The sequence below is a fragment of the Chiloscyllium plagiosum genome, unplaced genomic scaffold (genome assembly GCF_037043375.1).
Source record: "Chiloscyllium plagiosum isolate Xiang-an unplaced genomic scaffold, Cpla_swu_hap1 HiC_scaffold_26, whole genome shotgun sequence".
Taxonomy (NCBI): domain Eukaryota; kingdom Metazoa; phylum Chordata; class Chondrichthyes; order Orectolobiformes; family Hemiscylliidae; genus Chiloscyllium; species Chiloscyllium plagiosum.
This window is the reverse complement of record NW_028270164.1, coordinates 36,197,516-36,219,563: the sequence shown is the minus strand read 5'-3', so window position 1 is coordinate 36,219,563 and position 22,048 is coordinate 36,197,516. Positions and strand designations below refer to the sequence as shown.

At 39.7% G+C, this 22,048-nt stretch overlaps 1 protein-coding gene across 1 annotated transcript in view; it reads left to right on the top strand.

The window, feature by feature from the left end:
• The window catches only part of LOC122563232 (uncharacterized), a 128,975-nt gene extending 108,041 nt beyond the window's left edge, over positions 1-20,934 (top strand). The window contains exons 13-14 of the mRNA XM_087973393.1: positions 18,191-18,207; positions 20,531-20,934. Coding sequence (XP_087829519.1) covers positions 18,191-18,207; positions 20,531-20,549 — 36 coding nt within the window. The 3' untranslated portion in view covers positions 20,550-20,934. The remainder of the gene's footprint in view (positions 1-18,190; positions 18,208-20,530) is intronic.
• Positions 20,935-22,048: the final 1,114 nt, after the last annotated feature.

Sequence of the window (22,048 nt, the reverse complement as noted above, 5' to 3'; positions counted from 1 at the left end):
TAATTTTCTGCTTTGCCTAAAGTATTGTAGAAGCCTCCTCCATAACAACAGTGGGCTCAGGAACTCTCATGGCCTCCTGATATCGCTGGAAAATTCAGCCTCATAAATTTATTCCTTTTTCTCCAGGTGCAGGCAGACTTGCTGAATATTTCCAGATTAGCTTATTATTTAGGTAATTCTTGATTTATTATTTATGAAACCTTACCATGGTAAAGGAGTGACTGCAATTTAAAAGTAATTTGTTGGCTCTTAAGCACTTTGAGACATCCAGAGGATGGACAATGTTGTATAAGTTTAAATTCCACTTTACTGAGGTTCTTTAACATTGTTGAGGATTACAAAATACTGTTTTTCAACATGTGCATAACTTTCCAATGACCTGCACAAGCTATATCACAGCAAAGAAAAACCTTCTTGATCAATAGATCGTACACAGTCCAGGGCATAGAGTTACAAGGTGCTTACGTTTCTTTTGCTCAGTTTACATTGTCACATGAAAGAACATGAGCAGCTGAGAGCTCAACTTATTGTGAATACACAAATTCACATGGTATGCTGAGGCTTGTGAACAGTTGGTGTTTTACTAACAAGTAAGGACAGATTAGAGGTCACTCTTTAAGGCCAGATCTAACAGTTTGTAATACACTTGCATTAAAATACTGAGCAACATTTGCTTGATTTTAAGCATAAAGAATTGCAAATTACCTCATAAAATATTATGGTACTGAAACTTTTTTAATAGTTTGTGGGTGGATACATGATTGAAAGGCAAATGTGTAATTCAAATAATTTTATGTGGTTTGTATTATTTGTATTGCTTAGTTTAACTGACCATCTAGACCTAGCAGTCAGTTTGACTTGGCTCCACTTAGTAGACCAGTAATGAATCAGCATATTGATAGGGTATCATTTCAACCTTTCACTTTTTTTTCCCTTAAGAAGTCTTTAAAAGTTCTTTGTGATAATATTTCTAATGTTGTCCATAGCCTATTCATATTGGCACAGTGGATTTTCTGTTACAGGTTCCATTAAGGCCTCTTTCTGAGCTGAAGAGGGGAGCTAGATATAGAATGCTAGATTAACCAAGCTGCACCCAGCTGTTGGTGCAGCCATGACAGAATTAGATACAGTCGCACATAGACTTCTCAGACGAGACTGCCCACAGTGGATTTAATTCACCAGGAAAGTGTTTAGAGATATGCTACATGCTGCATTCACATCTAGAGCTATTTTCCATAATAGGCCCACATTGCTACCAGTTTCTGGACAAGTTAGTCACACTCAATACAGAAGGATCATTTCAAGCTCTCAGTATTGAATATCAACCAACCAGCTGTGCATAGATGTGTACAGCAAGTGTGCTTTGTTGACTCAAGCCTCCACATGAACAGCTGATTGAAGCATGAGAGGGCATTGCCATTTTAGAGAATGGCTGGCTTCATTCCAAAAGTTGCTGTTGGTTATAGATTGCGGTCTGAGGGTCCACCTGTTAATAGTCATCCATGGTATTCAAACATTAACTTCTTCTGTGAGAACAGTCAAAGAAGAGATACAACATAATCTTTTCCCACATCTTATTTCTTTTTTATTGGTTCTGCATTTTTAATATGCCACTCTGTGCTCAAGGCCAAAGTCCCTTTCGAAAATAAAACACTCAACTTGATCTGCAGCAGGCCATATTTGTCCACTGCTGTTGGAAAATTTGACTATTAACATGTTGCATTGTAAGAGAGGTTGTTTTATTTAATGAGTTCAGAGAGGAAGATACATTAAATTGTCATTTGGATTGCCCTGTAGCTCTAAGGTATACAATCGCTTACTTGGCTGTTTTTGAAGTGTTATTTGTCTGTGCCTCTAGTTTAGTCTTTATATAAACTACTGAAATTGATCATGAAGTTATCACTTGGTGTCTCTTAGCTGTTTCTGCAATGTACATTTTTCCATTTTGTGTCTACCAGATATCTTGCAAGCCAAGTTCAATCTGAAGTGTATTTGATTTCTTTTTATTTTGGGTGCACCTTCAAATTGGTTGCGTGCATTTGAAAGCAGAAAGGGAGGCAAGAAATTTGAACAAGGAAAGTTGTAAAGTCATTGTTAATTGATGTTATTACAATTAGAATTCCTACAGTGTGAAAACAGGCCATTTGGCCCGACAAGTCCACACCGACCCTCCGAAGAGTGTCCCACCCAGATCCATTCCCGTACCCTATTACTCAACATTAATGCACCCAGCCTACACATCCTGAACACTATGGGCAATTTGGTATGGCCAGTCTACCCAACCTGCACACCTTTGGACTGTGGGAGGAAGCTGGAGCACCTGGAGAAACCCACACAGACATGGGGAGAATGTGTACACAGACAGTCGCCTTAGGCAGGAATCAGACCCAGATCCCTGGCACTGTGAGGGAGCAGTGTTAACCATTGAGCCATTGTGCAGTTTAGAGCAGATAACATGTCTGAACATTAACAGTGAAATACTGCATTTTTAAAAATTAAAATCATTATGTTGTGTACATTTCAAGCCATACCTTAATGGGTTCTATACTTTCCGTTTGAATTGATTTCACATGATACATTGAATAGGCTGAGTATTGTGACAAAAAAAAGTTTTCTGGTTATGCTGCTATTATCCAGATTTTGATGCACAAAAGCTTGCCCCAGCTTGTATAGAGTTGGGAATCATTTACAGGAGCGATCTTTAATGCTGACATGTAATACCTGCAGTTGTTCAGACAATGTGCAGTCAGATCCAAGCATCAGCATGCAACTTTAGCTGATGATATAATGTCTACATGTAATTATAAGCTGCATTAGATAGGCGAATTGTAATCCATTCAATGCTTTCAAGGATGTCGATGGAGAAAAAGTTTGAGTAGGAACTAGGATGTAAAGGGCATTCTATTATCTCCTGAATATTAATTTACAGCATTTAAGAATTTACATAAGAGCAAGCCTTATCCTTAGTAAGATCATGGCTGATCTTTTCATGGGACTCAGCTCCACTTACCCGTGTTCTCATCTTATTCCTTAATTCCTTTATTTTTCAACAGAAATCTATCCCAGCTTTAAAAGTGTTTACTGAAGTAGTGTCAACCATTTCCCTGGGCAAGGAACTTAACGGAATTACAACCCTCTGAGTGAAGAAGTTCCTTCTCAATTCAGTCCTAAATCTGCTCCCCCTAATCTTGAGGCCATGCCCTCTTGTCTTAGTTTCATCTACCAATGGCAACATCCTCTCTATTTCTATTTTATTGATTCCCTTAATAATTTTATATGTTTCTATAAGATTCCCCCCCCCCCACTCATTCTTCTGAATTCCAATGAATATAATCCCAGTCTACTCAGCCTACATAAGCCAACCCCCTCAATTCTGGAATCAACCTTGTGAACCTCCTCCACACCCCCTCTAGTGTCAGTACATCCTTTCTCAAGTAAGGAGACCAAAACTGTACACAGTACTCCAGGAGTGGCCTCACCAGCACTTTGTACAGCTGCAACATTACCTCTCTGCTTTTAAACTCAGCAATGATGGACAAAATTCCATTTGCCTCCCTAATTACTTGTTGTACCTGCAGACAAACCTTCTGTGATCCATGCACAAGGACACCCAGGTCCCTCTGCATGGCAGCATGCTGCAATTTATTTTACCATTCAAGTAATAATCTTTTTTACTGTTACTCCTATCAAAATGGATGATTTCACATTTATTAACATTGTATTCCATCTGCTGGACCTTTGCCCACCCACTCAATGTATCTGTTCCTCTGCAAAGTTTCACAGTCCTCTGCACACTTTGCTCTGTCACTCATCTTAATGTCATCTGCAAACTTTGACACTATACACATGGTCCCCAACTCCAAGTTGTCCGTATAAATTGTAAAAAGTTGCAGTCCCAATACCGATCTCTGAGGCACACCACTAATCACTGATTGCCAGCCAAAATAGCATTCATTTATCCCCACTCTTTGCTTCCTGTCAGTCAACCAATCCTCTATCCACGCTAATACACTACCCATAACACTATGCATCCTTATCTTATGCACCAGCCTCTTGTGTGGCACCTTGTCAAAGGCCTTTTGGAAATCTAGGTACACCACATCTACTGGATCCCCATTGTCCACCTTACTTGAAATGTCTTCATAGAATTCCAAAAGATTTGTCAAACATGACCTGCCCTTCATGAACCCATGATGCATCTGTCCAACTGGACAATTTCTTTCAAGATGCCTGGCTATTTCTTCCTTTGATAATAGACTTAAGTATCTTCCCCACTACAGACATTTAGCTAATAGGTCTATAATTCCCCATCTTTTGTCTACCTCCCTTTTTAAATAGTGAAATGTAAACAATTTATATTCTGTAGTAATAAATGGTCATGGCCTAATACCCTCAACTTGATTTGCTAAGTTTATTGAGCATTTTCATATTGTGTTTGCAGGAGCCCAGCATTGTGCACTACTTCCCATATGATCAACTCCTGTGTGGCTGTTAGAATCATTAAATCCTTGCAGTATGGAAAGAGGCTATTTGGTCCGTTGGGTCTGCATTGATCCTCTGAAGAATATCCCACCCAGACTCAACTCCCTATCCTATCCCCCATGACTGCTCCTTTATCCTGGCTAATCTGCTTATCCTACACATCCCTATCACTACAGACAATGTATCATGGCCAACCCCCTAACCTGCACATCTTTGGACTGTGAGAGGAAACCGGAGCATCCGGCCGAAACCTACGCAGACACGGGGAGAATGTGCAAACTCCACACAGACACTCACTCAAGGCTGGAATCGAACCTGGCTCCCTGGTGCTGTGAGGTCACAGTAATAACCACTGGAGCCCATGGAGCTCTGCCACGTATTGCCTCAGTTCCTCAAAAAGGAATCTCAGTGACCCAGTTTGACAAATGGATTGTTTTTACCCCTCCCCCACTCTTTATAGATTTATTTTTCAAATAAAAGCTTGTTTGCTTAATTTGTTTTAAATATTAGGACCCTTGCCTCTACCATTCTCTTTTTGATCCTGAAAGATCAGGCCATTTTCTGCTCATAAATAGAGGCCTTTTCCACGTTTGAAAAACACGCAGTGTGTTTCCTGGGGCTTGGGTTGGACCTTAATTGTCCTGTGTTATCAAAGCATGGCTTTCTGTAAATAAAAACTGCTTGGCAGCACTTCAAGGATTAGTTTCGTTACATGGGTGGTTTCCAAGATTGTAACAAGTTGTAACAGAACAGGTCATTTTCAATTATAAAGCAGTTTCCCAGAGTATTGGCAACATGAGCAGCAGATTCTGTGATAATATTTACTTATATTTTAGGCTTCTGTGGAACTATAATGCTGGCATAGATCACGTGCTGAACAGCTTGCTTCTGTACAATAAATTCTTATTATTTATGCTACCTGCTGATTATGGTTGTCTGCGTTTGAATAAAATAAGGAGCATGTGTTAAAACTAGCACATAATTTTTCAAAGCTCCTTTCTCAGTGAGAAAGGTTTTCTAAAATTACAAAAGGGCCAATGGCCATTGACTGTCAGATGGAGTTTTTAATTTGGATAAATGTGAGTCGCCTGAGGCGGGAATTGAACCCGGGTCTCTGGCGCTGTGAGAGTGCCAATGTGCCACCGTGCCGCCCACAGAGGCCTGGCACTCCAACCACAACACCATAAACAAGTACACAGATCTAGATACCATCTATCAACCCCTCAGAAAATGAACAGGAAATGACATCACCACAAACCCCAGGAACCCCATCCAGGACAACCATATAAATAGAAAGCAGGAGACAACAGCTTTACTTCACTTGGAGGTCGCCAATGATGATGTTACCTAGCCAGGTAATGAAACTTCTGGATATCAAACCTACAGCTCAGCGAGCAAACCTACACCCTAAACCTCAACCTGAGCTACAAACCTTGCAGCTGGTTGAATGTCTGAGGTGGATATATGAAGGACAGCTGAGAGGTGATCATCAGTGGTAGAGGATCTGTATTTGGATTTGTTGAACTTCATTACTGAGAATGTCTGTTTGCATATATAGGTAGATCCAAAGAGGACTACAATCTTCTGAGCATGTCTCCTCATGTGTGGAATGTTCTCCTCTTTGAGGGAAGAGTAAAAATCAAGCAGTGAAACTGACCTAAAGTACTCTGCCAGAACTGTGTCAGACTGCAGGTCAATGAGTTCAAGCTGAACATCACTAGTGCATTCTCCACATTGCATGTAAATAGGGAAAAAAATCATGTGCATTTCATTCTCAACCATTTTAAAGTCTTGAAATCGCCTTGAAAATTCACCATGCAGTGCTTCTAACATAGATGAGTACCTGTGGAGGTGATCAGCTGGAGGTGAGGCTTCCTTTGGTGTTAGCAAGTGGGTGAGACTGTAGTCCTCCATTTGGCTTGAGAGAACTTTCTCATCAAAGCCTTCACCAAGTTGTACATTTCATGCACAAAAAAGCCCTTGCACTGCAGTTTCACATTTAGTTCATTCATAAGTGCAGTCACATCAACAACAAAACCAAGGTCTGCAATCCAGTCTGCATCTGAAAGCTGTGGAATGCCATTCCCTTTCTTCACACAGAAATCTTGAATCTCTTCTCTCAGGTCCCATACACTTTTCAGCATTTTGCCCAGGCTGAGCCACCTGACAGCTGTGTGGTAGCCTATGTCACGATGTTCAGTCTCATTTTCCTCCAAAAGTGTAACAAACTGCCTGTGATTCAAAGCTCTTGCCCTGATGAAGTTAACTATTTAAGTTACAACATCAACCACATGGTTACTTTTTAACACTGACTTACACAACACTTCCTGATGTATAATACAATGCAAAAATACCAATCTCTGTTCAGGGTCCATTTCTGTCACTTTATTCTGCATTCTCTTTAAGAATCCAACATTTTTTCCAACTTTTAGATTTGGACAACCATCCGTTGTCACACCCGCTAGCTTGTCCCATTTTAGTCCCAACGTGTCCAAACATGCATTTACCTCCGTGAACAAATCACTACCAGTTGTTGTTCCTTTCATTGGCTGCCAGCTCCTCCGTGATTTTAAAGTCCGTAGTTATCCCACCTACCAAGATGAGTAGCTGGGCTGTGTCATGTATGTCTCAGCGCTCATCCAAAGCTAAGAAAAAAAGTCAAAGTTGACCGCTCTGTGCTGCAGCTGAAGCTCCAGATTTCTCGCGATGTCCCCAATCCTTCTCGTTACAGTGCATCAGGAGAGGGGCACATTCTCAAACGCCTCCTTTTTCTCCGGGCATATTAGTTCTGCAGAGTCCAACAAGCACTCCTTAATAAACTCTTCATCAGAAAAATGTTTACTGTTTCTGGTGATTTTGTATGATATGACATAACTTGTCTTTGCGTGAGCTGACATTTTGAGGGCTAGCCAGCAAGCATCACTTTTAGCTGTTCACACACACACACACATACAGGTGTATGTGCTTCAATACATAAATTTAAAAAAATCCTTTTCAAAACAAAAGCAATACAGTTGTATTGCGTGCATGGCATAAATACTTTTTCATTTATGTTCTAATTTAAGATTGACCTCATGTGGGCCGGACAGGAACGACCAAAGGGCCGGATATAGCCCACGGGCCGTAAAATGCCCAGGTCTGTTATAGAGGTTTATAAAATCATGTGGGGTATAGATAAGATAAATAGCAAAGATCTTTTCCTTCGGGTAGGGGAGTTCAAAACAAGTGCACATAGGGTTTAAGGTGGAGGGAAAACATTTAAAAGGGACCTGAAGAGCAATTGTTTCACACAGGGTTTTTCATACATGGAATGAACTGCCAGAAGAAGTGGTTGGTGAAGGTACGGTTACAACATTTGAAAGGCATTTTGACAGGTACATGAATTGGTACATGGGGGATATGGGCATTTAGTTTGGGGAAACTTCTTGTGCATGGACGAGTCAGGCAGTTTCTGTGCTGTATGTCTCTATATCTTCCTCACTAAAAATGAATTTAAAATACATTTCCAGTACAAAAAACCTTGACTGATTGTTATAGTTAATTGATCTATGTTCAATTATGTTAATTTGTACACTGATCTACACTAACTGTACACAATTGCTCATGCCGATGTAATCTGTGGCCTCATGGTTCAGCATATACCCTACTCTAACACTTTCTTAATAATAATGAATCAACCCTGGTTACTCCAGTATAACCCGTAACTTCATGGTCCTGGTTCAACTTACAGTTCAGGAAGTCATGACAGGAGTAGCACAATGCCGACCTAAAATTATTCTATGAGGTGTTAATCTGGTGAAACCAATAAAAGGACAACATAGGTGTTTCTCATTCCTGATGGAGGGTTTATGCCCAAAACGCCGATTCTCCTGCTCCTCGGATGCTGCCTGACTTGGTGTGCTTTTCTAGCGCCACACGTTTTGACTCTGATGTCCAGCGTCACTTTCTCCTGTTAAAGCAGTGATAGACAGAGCCAAGAATCCCACACAAATGGGTCAGATCTAAATTCTGCAGTCCTGCCACTTTTGGCCATGAATGGTGATAGACAATGAACAACCCACTGGAGGAAGAGGCTACACAAATATACCCATCCTCAGTAATGGGAGACCCTAGCACATCATTACAAAAGAAGAAGCAGAAAGTTTCATAACAATCTTCAGCCAGGAGTGCTGAATGAATGATCCATCTTAGCCTCCTTTTGAGGCCCCCCAACATCATGGATGACAGTTGTCAGTCAATTTGATTCATTGCATATGACATTACAAAATAGTTGGAGGCACTGAATTCTGCAAAGGTGATAGGCAACAGTACTGAAGATTTGTGTTTCAGAACTTTTCACACTTTTGGCCAAGCTGTACCACTGCAGCTACAACATTGGATTCCATTCAGTCAAGTGGAAAATTGCCCAATATGTCCTGTACACAAAAATCAGGACAAATCCAACCCAGCCAATTACTGCCCCATTAGTGTCTAACTACTGTCATTAGTAAAGTGATGGAAGCTGTCATCAACCGTGCTATCAAGCAGCACCTACTCAGCAAAAACCTTCTCACTGACATTGAGTTTGGGTTCAACCCCTGATCTAATTACAGCCTTGGTTCAAACATGGACAAAAGAGGTGAGGTGAGAGTGAAAGACTTTGACATCAGGGCCTCACTTGACTGAGTGTGGCACCAAGGAACCCTAGCGAATCTGAAATCAATGGGTATCAGGGGGCAAACGCTCTCCATGAGTTGGATTCATCCTATCTAGTACATAGGATAATAGTCGTGGTTGTTGGAAGTCTGTCATCTCAGCACCAGGATATCTCTGCAGGAGATCCTCACGATAATGTCATATGCCCAACTATCTCCAGTTTAATCTAGACTCTGATCTCCAGCATCTGCAGTCCTCACTTTTGCCCCACCATCTCCAGCTGCTTCATCAATGATCTTCCATCCATCATAAAATCAGAAGTAGGAATGTTTGTTGCTGACTGCACAATGTTCAGCCCCATTTGTAACTCCTCAGGTAGTGAAGCAGTCGATGTTCCAATGCAGCAAGACCTGAAAAATGGAAAATAACATTCATGCCACATAAATGCCAGGCAGTGACTATCTCCAATAGGAGACCATCTAACCACGGTCCCTTGACATTCAATTATGTTACCATCAAGAATCCCCACTCTCAAAATCCCTGGATTACCATTCACCAGAACCTGAACAGGACTAACCATAGAAATGCACCAGGCTCTAAGACCAAGTTAGAGGCTAGGAATACTGTAATGAGTAGCTCAGCTCCTGATCCTCCAAAGTCTGTCCACCATCTGTAAGGCACAGGACAGGAATATGATGGAATACTGTTCACTTAGAGTCATACATCTCGGAAACAGTCTCTTCAGTCCAACCTGTCTGCATCAGATCTGACCTAATCCCATTTGCCAGCGTTTGGCCCATATCCCTCCCAGCCCTTCATATTCATATACCCATCCAGATGCATTTTAATATTGTAATTGTACCAGCATCTACCACTTCCTCTGGCAACTTGTTCCGTACAAGCACCACCCTCTGTGAAAAAAAACCAACCCCTCAGGTCCTTTTTAAATCTTTCCCCTCTTACTTTAAATCTATGTCATCCTAGGAAAAAGATCTTGGCTATTCACCCATGCCCCTCTTTCAGAGAGAAAAAAGCCCCAGCCTATTCAGCCTCTCCCTAAAACTCAAATCCTCCAGTCCTGGCAACATCCTTGTAAATCTGCACACTCTCAAGTTTAACAGCATCCACCCAATTGAAGGGTAGCCAGAATCGTACACTGTATTCTGAAAGTTGCCGCAACTTGATGTCCCAACTCCTACATCATGTTCTGACCAATGAAGGCAAGTGTGCCAAACGCTGCCTTTACCACTGATGAGTACCACTTTAACAATGCTCAACAGGCTTGACACCATCCATGTCAAAGCAGCCCTCTTGACTGATTCCACATCCACAAACATTCAATCTATTCACCACTGATGCTCAATACCTAGTTAAAAGATGCACTGCAGAAATTCACCAAAGCTCCTCAGATGGCATTTTCCAGACAAGCATCATCTGGAAGTACAAGGGCTGCAGATACATGAGAATACTACGACTTGTAAGTTTCCCTCCAAGCCACTAACCATCCTGACTTTGAAATATAACACTGTTCCTTCACGTCAATGGGTCAAAATCCTGGAACCTCCGGCCCTAATAGCATTATGGGTCTACCTGCAGCACATGGACTGCAGCTGTTGCAGAAAACAGTGCATCACCACCTTCTCAAGGGCAACTAAGGACAGGCAATGAAAGGGACCTAAGGGCAACTTTTTCGCACAGGGGATGGTGCGTGTATGGAATGAGCTGCCAGAGGAAGTGGTGGAGGCTGGTACAGTTACAACATTTAAAAAGCATCTGGATGGGTATATGAAAAGGAAGGGTTTAGAGGGATATGTGTCAAATGCTGGCAAACGGAAATTTGGTTGCATGAATGAGTTGGACTGAAGGGTCTGTTCCCATGCTATACAACTCTGACTCAATGATTCATTGTACTTGGCAAAATACAAATATTCCACACCCTTGCTGCAGTTTGTCAGTTTGTTCTTACTGTGCAGAATTTGATTTTCCACCTTTTGCCAAATTGTCACTCTTGTCAGATTTGAATTTGATTTTTGTTGGCAGCCATTGGAGAAATCAAGGTGCAGCAATAAATAGTTATCCTCTTGTATGACTAGCTTATTCAAAGTTTGTGAGAAGATTTGTAGCTCGGGTGCTCGTTGCTGTGGTTCTGTTCGCCGAGCTGGAAGTTTTTGTTGCAAACGTTTCATCCCCAGCATGAGTAAAACTAATGTAGTGTACAAAATCCCATGCAAGGACTGCACAAAACACTATATAGGACAAACAGGAAGACAGCTAACGATCCGCATCCACGAACATCAACTAGCCACGAAACGACACGACCAGCTATCCCTAGTAGCCACACACGCAGACGACAAGCAACATGAATTCGACTGGGACAACACTACCATTATAGGGCAAGCCAAACAAAGAACAGCCAGGGAATTCCTAGAAGCATGGCACTCATCCACAAACTCCATCAACAAACACATCGACCTGGACCCAATATACCGGCCACTACAGCGGACAGCTGAAACTGACAACCGGAAGCGGCAGGGACAGGCCACTATAAATGCCGGAGGAAACACCACAGAAGCGCTTCGCAGGAGGCTCCCAAGCACTGAGGATATCACCTAGACAGGGGATGAAACGTTTGCAACAAAAACTTCCAGCTCGGCGAACAGAACCACAGCAATGAATAGCTTATATCTGTGCCATGAAAAATAAACAATGAAAGCAAGGGGTGTCATGACGGTTATATATTGGTAATATTTGCCAGTAATCATGCACTATTCATCCATTCCTCAGCTTCAAATGATGCCTTCTAATGTAGATTTCGGAGACTAAAATTCTCGCCAGGATATTTGAACTTGTAAATGAGTAGAAGTAAATTTACTTTTAAGTTGAGCTGTTTTGAACCTCAGGGGCATGAGCAGTTTTCTGGTCGGGCTTGAAATTAGCTGAAGGTCAGATTCTCTGTGTTATTTATTAATTAATTATCTCCCTAGAGAAATGGAGTTTGTCAAGACAATTTTTCTGCAAGGTAGGAATGATGTGCCTTGGCTTTTAATGATTGCTGCTGATCATCTGATCTGTCTCACTTCCTTCTTTTATTTTCTGTGCTTTTCAAGTGACCCAAAACAAGAGAACCTCTCACTGAATATTTGTTTTCTAAATTATACTTACAATAGCTAAAAAGTCAACCAAAAGCTTAAGACAGAATCATCAAGATACAAAAGTTGACATATAGCAGCATTTAAAATAATATTCAGGGCAAGTGTGAGGTAAGTTAACAATTCCTGGAATTCTTTTCAAAGCCCTGATGGACTATTCTGTCAGTGCTGACTTTGTGCAGCCAGTATTCAAACCATTGTACATGAGTAAACCTATCAAACTTCAAGGCAGAGGTAAGTGGACTGCTATTTAGCGTTGACACTTTTCTATTTTATTGCTTGCTAATTATAGGGCCTTCTGGTGTTTAAAGCTTAGCGTGAGGTCCATTTAGTTGTTACCTGTTTTGGAAACAGATACAATAGGAGCAAATTCTCATATTATGAACATTCTAGTTTTTTTTTTAACATAAGTGGGAATTATTTGCTGTTTTGAGCCACTGCCTACACTAGAGTATGCCATCATGATAGTAGGTAAAGGCATGGGACTACTCCACACTGTCAGAAGGAAAATAATCCACTCTAGTGTATGGCATTCAGCAACTGGCATATGTTGTTGTTACAGTAAATCCTCACATAAGCTACACATTCCTGCCATTAAAGATACATAGCATGAGTTATTCCTGATGCGTGGGAATAGCCATACGTTGTGATTTTGTTTTTGATTATTGCATTGCTCGTTGATTTAATTTTTAGCAGAAGAAAAAATGAAATAGAGGATATAAAAACATATTGATGATAATGACAAGTATGCATTTAATATATTTTTCTGATTTTTGATTTCTACCTTCAAATAAGATTTCCGACATTTGTAGTATTTTGCTGTAGTTCACTAAGTGTATTTGTTTGGTATTCTACTGTCAACTATTTGGATAGAAGAACATTAAGCTATTGTACTTAAATTTCCTGTAATGCTGCCATTGGATTAAAGTGTTATTTATTTTTCATTCATGGAACTTGAATGTCACCAACAATGCCAGTATCTCTTGCCCATCTCGAAGCCCTAAAGAGTTCTGAGGCATTGCTGTGGTGCTGGAGTCACATGTAGGCCAAACTTGGTAAGGATGGCAGATTTCTTTCACCATTAGTAAACCAAATGTGATTCTAAAATGTCTTTAATGTTTCTGGAAAAGGCTAGTCTTCTTTGAAAGGCAGAATTACAATGGGCTGCAAATTTCCAAAAAAAAAAATTTAAATCTTCTCAGTGATCTGAAATGAATAATTTTACATGTTCAACAAACAGACTACTTTTGTAGTTAAATATTCAAAATTATTTAAAATTATATTTGAAGCTAATTTGTTTTTATTTTCACTGCTGTAAGAACTGTCTAAGAGGTTTTGCTAAATTTAAGATTTGCGAATTTCCCATTGAGATTTCAACTCAATGTGCTCCAAAAGTAGAGAATGTGATAGACACGTCAGTCTGGGGGAACAAATTCAGAAATTGCTGGAGACACTCAGCAGGTCTGGCAGCATCAGTGGAGAGAGTTCATGTTTTGAGTCCAGTGACCCTCCTTCATGTTCAGAGGGCATGTCTCCAAAATCCAGCATTATAACTGGTGGAATTTAAATAAAGTTAGTTAACCATAAGAACTACTATTGAAAGTTGTAAAAGCCCATTTGGTTTACTAATGGTGAAAGAAATCTGCCATCCTTACCAAGTTTGGCCTACATGTGACTCCAGCACCACAGCAATGCCTCAGAACTCTTTAGGGCTTCGAGATGGGCAAGAGATACTGGCATTGTTGGTGACATTCAAGTTCCATGAATGAAAAATAAATAACACTTTGAAGTAGAGGCACTGCTTCAAATTAGTGGACTATTCTTTAAATAAATAAATTATACTTTGTAAATGGGGCAAGGCCAGCAATTTTAGCTTCATGACTGAGTGGAAAAGCAGCAATAACTACCCTGACAGGTCAGAGCTGTCAAGAATGAAGCAATGACCTGAAATGAGATGCAGGGGGATTACTTTTGCTTCAGGTTTTTTTTTGTGTTCGAGGAGAAGCAGGAATGCTTCTCTAGGCCTCATCAGGAATCCTTGGGCATTCCCTGTTCTAGTATTCAACCTCAAGCACACCACATTAGCATTGGGCACATTCCCTCCATTTCCAATTTACTGCCCCAGAGTAACATAATTTTAATGAACAGTCAGCTGTTTGCATTCCAACCACAACTTGCAGTTTTTGTCAGGATGTGAAAATAGGTGCAGTCCATTCAGCCCATTGAGTCTACTCCACCATTCAACACCATCTTGAGTCCATACTGCCATTTTCACCTCTTACCCCTCAATACATTTAACCTCTAGAAATTTATCTTTATTTATTTATTTAATAAATACATTCAGTGATTTGACCTTCACAACATTCTGTGATAGAAAATTCCACAGACTTATCACCCTGAAGTCAAAAAAGAAAAACCTATTCTGCCATTCAATGACATCATGGCTGACCTATTTATGTTCTGAATTCCACATTCACATCTGCTCCCAATATCTTCTCTACCTGTCCCATATTCAATCAGCCCTCTTCCACCATCTTCTGAAGTTTGCAAATTGACACAACCTTCCAAGAGGACTATAAATTTCCTCATCTGTATCCTAAAAGAATGAGTCCTCGTGTCCCCAGTACTGGATTTGCCCTCCAAAAGATAGCATTGTTTCCACAGCCACCTTGTCAAGACCCGACAATTTCTTATACACTTTAATCAAGTCACTCCTCATTCTTCTAAATTCCAGTCAAAATAAATCTAGCCTGGCTAACTTATCATCACGAAGCAACCCACTCATTTGAGATATCAATCTTATAAACCTCCTGAGAACCATAATCAATTCTACCTTCAAATAAGAAGTCCAAAATTGCAGTCAGTATTCAAGATGTGTTCTCAACAATGCCCTGTATAGTGAAGCATAGTTTGCTCAATGTAATGTTCAATGCCATCCCTAATAAAGGGTAAAATCCCATTAGGTGAAAGTGAGGACTGCAGATGCTGGAGATCAGAGCTTAAAAATGTGTTGCTGGAAAAGCGCAGCAGGTCAGGCAGCATCCAAGGAGAAGGAGAATCGACGTTTCGGGCATAAGCCCTTCAGGAACCAAAGTAAAATCCCATTAGCCTTGATTAAAATGGGACAAGCCTGCCACTTCTAAACTGGATTTATTCAGTTCCCATTTGGGAGTGTAACGTGGCCTAGGACTTTGCTTATTATGTATGAAAACAAACTCAGGCTGTTGAAAGAACAATCAGTAAATACATTTAAAGATTGTGATTGCAATACCAATCCATCAACCCATCTCTTGTTTTAAATTGACTTGTTGGAATAGTCCATTAACTGTTGCTGTTTAGTAGCTGATTTAATGCATCCCATCTGACCTCTTGGAAGCAAAAAAAAAAGATTTAGTATGCGTCTGGCGAGCCTTCTACAATGCTAGATCTTTAAATAGCAAGCAGCTGTGTCCTTCTACAATAGCAAGAGATGCAGAGATGATATACTCTTCATCTGTTGTCAATGCTATGGGGTTTTAATTCCCATACCTAGACCTAATGTTACAGCATGTCTCAATTTTGAAGCAATAGTCATTCAGCTGCAGATCTTTCTGCAGGAGCTCTACCACCAGTTTGGAGCTTGTCACAGATAGGCAACATCATATGATAAGGAAATCACTCTAAAGAATGAGAGATTGCAAAGCCAAAAAAAGACCTTTTGAGGACTGAGGGAAGTAACAGTAGGCCACAATTGAGCCTTCTCCTGCAAAAAGCAACATGCTCAGCCCTTTCACTAATTGCCACTCCTCTCCCAGCAGCTCCAGTGTGGAGGTAAAGTGGGTAATGGATCAGTTACAAAAGGCTAAGATATAGACCATTGGATCCTAACTTTTTGTTGGCAGTTTCATCTGATGAGCAGATAAGCAGCAGTCTTACTACCTCAGGGAAGGGAGTGAAGATAAAGTTTGAAGTGGGATCATGAATGTTGTTACTCATCTTTTTGCATAATAAGAAAGCATGGATAGGGTGGATAGTTGGAATCTTTTTTCCCAGGGTGGAAATATCAAATATTAGGGAGCACAGGTGAAAAATGAAATGGGGAAAGTTTAAAGGAGATGTGTGCGGTAGGTTTTTGTTTTACACAGAGGGTGGTGGGTGCCTATAACATACTACCAGGGGAGGTGGCAGAAGCAGATACGATAGCAACATTTAAGAGACATTTGGACAGACACACAACAGCTCACCACCACCTTCTCAAGGGTACCTAGGGACAGGCAATAAATGCTAGCCAGACAGCGACGCCCTCTTCCTACAAATGAATAAAAAATTGAATGAAAATGTAGATAGTCTAATTAGTACGTTTGTAGATAACATGGACATTAGTGGAGTTGTAGTTAGTGAGGAAGATCATTAAAGAATACAGCGGGAGAAAAATCATTTTTCTCGGGAGAATCAGCGGGAGAAAAATGGCAGATGAAGTTTAATCTGGACGTGTGAGATGATGCATTTTGGGTCATCAAATACAAGATGAATGTATACAGTAAATGGCAGGACCCTTTGGAGGAGCATTGACAGAAACAGGGATCTTGGGAAGCGGGTGCATAGCTCCCTGAAAGAGGGAACACAAGTTGATAAGGTGGTAAAGAAGGCACATGGCATGCTTGCCTTCATTGGGGCATTGAGTATAAAGTTGGAAAGTCATGTTGCAGCTGTATAAAACTTTTAGTTAGGCAACATTTGGAGTATTTTATGTAGTTCCAGTCACCAACCTGCAGGAAGGATTGGAAGGCTTTGGAAAGGGTGCAAAAGAGGTTTATCAGGATGTTGCCTTGTGTGGACTGTATATGCTATAAAGAGAAGTTGGACAAACTTGGATTGTTTCTACTAGAGCATCAGAAGCTGTGGGGGTGACGTGTTAGAAGTGTATCAAATTATGAGAAACACAGATAGGATGGATAGTCAGATCCTTTTTCCCAGGATGGAAATATCAAATACTACTGGGAATAGTTTTAAGTTGAGATGGGGCAAGTTTAAAGGAGATTTGCGAAGCAAGATTTTGTTTTACACAAGAGGGCAGTGGGTGCCTATAACACACTGCCAGGGGAGGTAGTAGAAGCAGATACAATAGCAACATTTAAGAGACATTTAGACAGACCCATGAACAGAGAGGGAATAGAGGCATATGGAGGCAGATGGGATTAGTTCAGACTGGCACAATAGTTGGTATAGACATGATTGGCCAAAGGACTGTTCCTGTGCTCTATTGCTCTATGTTCTTGATTCTAAGTGCCGATTAGGTTTGTAAACAAAGAAGAAACAATATCAATGGCGCAATTTGTTATCATAGGCTTATAAAAGTTGCACTAACTGAAACAGAAATTACTGGAGAAACTCAGCAGGTATGGCAGCATCTGTGGAGAGAAAGGCAAGTCAGCATTTCAGGTCCAGTGAGCCTTCAACAGTTCTAGAGTTTCATGTAACATTAGCAGCATTAATACTCATTAAACATTTCTTTCCTATTGAGGCAGTATCAATGTTTTTATTATATAGCTAGTGAATATTCTACTTAGCATTTTCAACCAAGTACTAAATGGGAGCTTTGAAGATCCTAATCTATTGCAAATTTTGCAGATTCTTTGATATTTAATTTAAATGTTGCCATATGAAAAGCAGCACAAACCTCAATTTCATTGTTATATCGTAAAAGACAATATTTAATAAAACATGAAAGCTTGTTTTTCTCTTAGCACTTTTGATATTTACAATACAAAATATATGGTGTCAGTAACTGATCAATTTGTGTACCCTGTTTCTTGGAATAGAACATGTAGAATAATTAAAGTATAATTTTGAACTGTTGACAATATTGCTTACACAGTAAACATGGTCAGCTTGTTGTTTACTATGAACGTGAAATATTCACTTAATTAATGTTCTTCTTTCAGAAAGAACTCCATGCAAAGTAAGGAAATTGTCTTTTTTTTATATAAATGTGGTTTGCCTCATTCTACAACTATCTAAAACTTTGGGTGACTAACATATCTGAACTGAAACTGCATGTAGTTGCATGTTATTAATGTATGTCCTTAATAAGTGAAACTAACTTGCTGTGACTAACTTGCAGGAATTTTATATGGACTCATATTGTGTTTCATCTTTCAATTGCATGGATACTTGCTTTGAGCCCACACTTCTAATACAACTGAGGTGGCACTGTGGGTTATCAAACTAACTTTTCAGCTGAAATCTTAGCCTCAAATTGGAACTAATAAAGCAAAATGTGTTAAAATCTCCTCTCTGCTGACTCAGTCGATCTTATATGAAATATATTTCTGCAATATCCACTTCCCAATGAGCAATGATCCTGAGAATAACCCTTCAGCAATCTCATGGGGTGAAGTCACAGTGATGGTAGATGCAGAAAAGAGAAATAGCAATGATGTAGCCAGAAATAAACTTGCTAGTTTAGGACATAATTTGGAGACATTTTGTTTGGACAGTGTAGAAGGAAGAGTATCTTTTATCAAATGGGAATTTAGTCAAACTTACAGGTGAGTAAAAATGCCACAAAAGTTGAAAAATATTCCAGCACTAATGCACAACAACATTTATGCATATAAAAGTACATTATATTTAATTTTCAATATAATCTGATGATCAACACTGTGCAGATATTTTATAGCAATTATTTCTTCCAAAAAGGCAACCTTGTGTAAAACTAGGCTTGAAAATTCACGTCTATTACTTTTAGAGGGACAGCAGCTTCACTGGGCTCTTTCATACCATCTTAACAAGCCACCTGTAACATTGTGAGCGGAATTTAATTTCTTTCTATTTAAAATGTTAGTTTTGTTTTGACAGTGCATTCATCTATTAGGAGGTGGCTGCAGAGTTGCCAGCTGCTTATTTTTTGCATGATGTGTTATTTCTTACTTTGCTTCTATTGAACATACAATGTTCTATTGAACAATACACCTCAGTACTTTAGAGAAATCTATTTCAATAGAGATGTTTCATTGAGTTTGTTAATCTGGCAGTGGGAATCCACTGAATTTTTAATTGATTTTGGCCTACTGGGGTGGAGACTTCTTTACTTTGTCTTACATTATCTCTCTTTTGAATTAACTAAATCTTAAGAAAATAGCACTCTACTGTCAAGGATTAATCTTTGACAGGGCTGATATTACAAGCACTCAATTAACTTGAGTCTCAATTAACTTGATCATGATTTGATTGTATTCTGATAGGAAATCATATCTATATTTCCTTGTAGGTATTTATCTCATGAAATAACATTTAAGGAAGCAACAAATGAAAAGCTGTGGGGGCCATTTCCTCACAGCCCTATCATGACAACTGAAGTTACACCAAGTTGGTCTTGTACTTTAAAGTGTGAACAGCTAATTAAAATATTTTTTTTCAGATCCTCCCATGTTCAGTGTAGGACATGATGGGAGCACCAGGTGGGTGGGGTTTGGACTGCCAGACATCAATGTTCAGCTCCTGGCTGACGAGAATCATTGCAATTTTTCATTTTAAAAAGTGAGGAACATTTAATTCTCCTTTAAAGAGTTGGCTTCTGGAAGCCAAGGGGAGAGGAAGAAAAAGTAAACTTTACTATAGGGAGTCAGCAATTTTTTTATTTTAAAGCTAACTATGCCCTGAAGAGAATTACAAAATATGTGTTGATATTAGGAGCATTGCTTTGTAATCGTCATCTGCATTTCCATTCAATGTCCCCTAATTTACTTGAGGCGTGGGATTTTGATAAGCTGTGCCTCCTGAATTGCATTTCTATATAGCCATTCCATTGGATACAAAATAAGATCCAACCTCTACCCTTGACAATATGGAGCTTCCACACTCAAAGCATTGCAGCCATTGCTTGGAGAGCAATTGAGTAACAGTATCAATGGTAACAATCTGGATTACATGCTGTAATTTATATAGGAAAAATACTACAAGGTATTATGCAGGTAATGGTAGTGCATCATAAACAGAGGTGTGATTCATTCTAGTCAGTAGTGCTAGTGGAATGAAATGACATTCAATTTGATTGCACTTTCACTAGAAGTAATAATTCACATATATATTTCCAGATTTGTTTATTATGTCAGACCATTTAATGAACGTAAGACCTCACACTCCTATGTCACATTACAATAAACTGCTAATTGTATTGCTTTTAAAGAGATAGGATTGTTTCTTGATTTATTAGGAATAGAAAGCTCTCAGAAGTTATTTGTTGTTTCAATGTTTTGATGTTGTTCTTCTTTTATTACCAGGAGTAACATGTCAAAGTGAAAAAGGAGACAATTCTATATTCCCGGAACCAAACTGATTTCATAAAATGTAATTATTTTCCTTAAATCTTGAAGTTGGTTAATATTTTACCCAGACATGATCAAGCTAATTCTCCAGAAAGAGTGATTTTACAATAAAACTATAATATTCTAATAAAGGGATTCAATTGCTTTCAAAATTGTAATATGACATGAAAAACAATACTACTGCTTTTTTAGGTGATTGTGTTTCAATTTAAACCAATGCAGCATGGGAACAAATCAGGTTCAAAACTTTGTAAAATAAGAGGCTTTAAATTTTACACTTTTTTATGTTATAGATGTAATATTATGTTCACTGTATTTCAGTTATTTTCTCAAAAATAAATTTGAAGAATGATACTAGGTCTTTAAATTATGTAGAGTGTGGTTTATTTATATTGCATTTGGTTTGTAAGTAAATGTCTTTTTTCTAATAAAAAGTTGTGTAGGAACAAATTACCCTGTGCAAATTTTCAAGACAAGTATATCAACCTCAAACCTAAGGTGGGTACCAGCCACTTACACAGCAAACACACTACATGTGGTTCAAGGAATTGGCCACGTCTGAAAGAGGACAGTCGGATAGTGGGAGGTCAAAGGAGATGATGGTACTGTCATAGTCACTCAAGGGGCTTGCCTGATTCCATGGGTTTTGGCCATGGTCAGCAAGATATTCGGTCCTGCCAAAGTTCAGGGATCTGCTTCCTTGCATCCAGAGAATTAGGCCGCGATCAGTCTTGTAGCTCTAGTGCAACCAGTCTGGGATTATAGGTAGACTGGTCAGGGTGCTGTGGAGCATTATTCCCTGTAGCTGCTTGGAGCAACATTATTTCCTGTAGCAGCTTTGGAAGCTGCTGTGCACACACATCTCAGAGCAGGAAAACAATTAGTGGGAAATTAGCTTTTCAATCCAGGGAGTGGGCTGTGCTCAGTTGGCTGCTTGGCCAAGCCAATCTGGTGTTGGGCACTGGTCACTCCTGGGGATTTGCACAATAATGCTCATGGGGCTTATCAAGGAGAAACCATGGGGTATGGGGAAAGTGGGCAACTCTATCCTCAGAAAGTGATTCATTGGACTGACTCACTGAGGATTTAATGACAGTAAGAGGCAACAATTTGAGATAGAAAGCTGTGTCAACCAGGCCTGGCATTTCTGAAATATATTTCATAATTATCAGTGGAAGACAATGCTTCAGAGCTGCCAGATTCACACAACGACCTCTAAACGTTGAAGGAAATAGCCTGTGACATGCAGACATGGCTTTTCTTTGGGGTGGATGGGGGTCTATCACAGTGGCATACTGGAAGAATTCCACTCCTGCAATGTAGCAATGACACATTGATCGGGAAGCATACATTTGGATAAAGTGACATCTTAGAGCTCCTTATCAAGGCATGACATTGATGTTCTTGCAGAGTGTCCATGCTCAGGACATATCACAAGGCTTCATTGTTATTGATGTGAGGGTTTCAGAATAT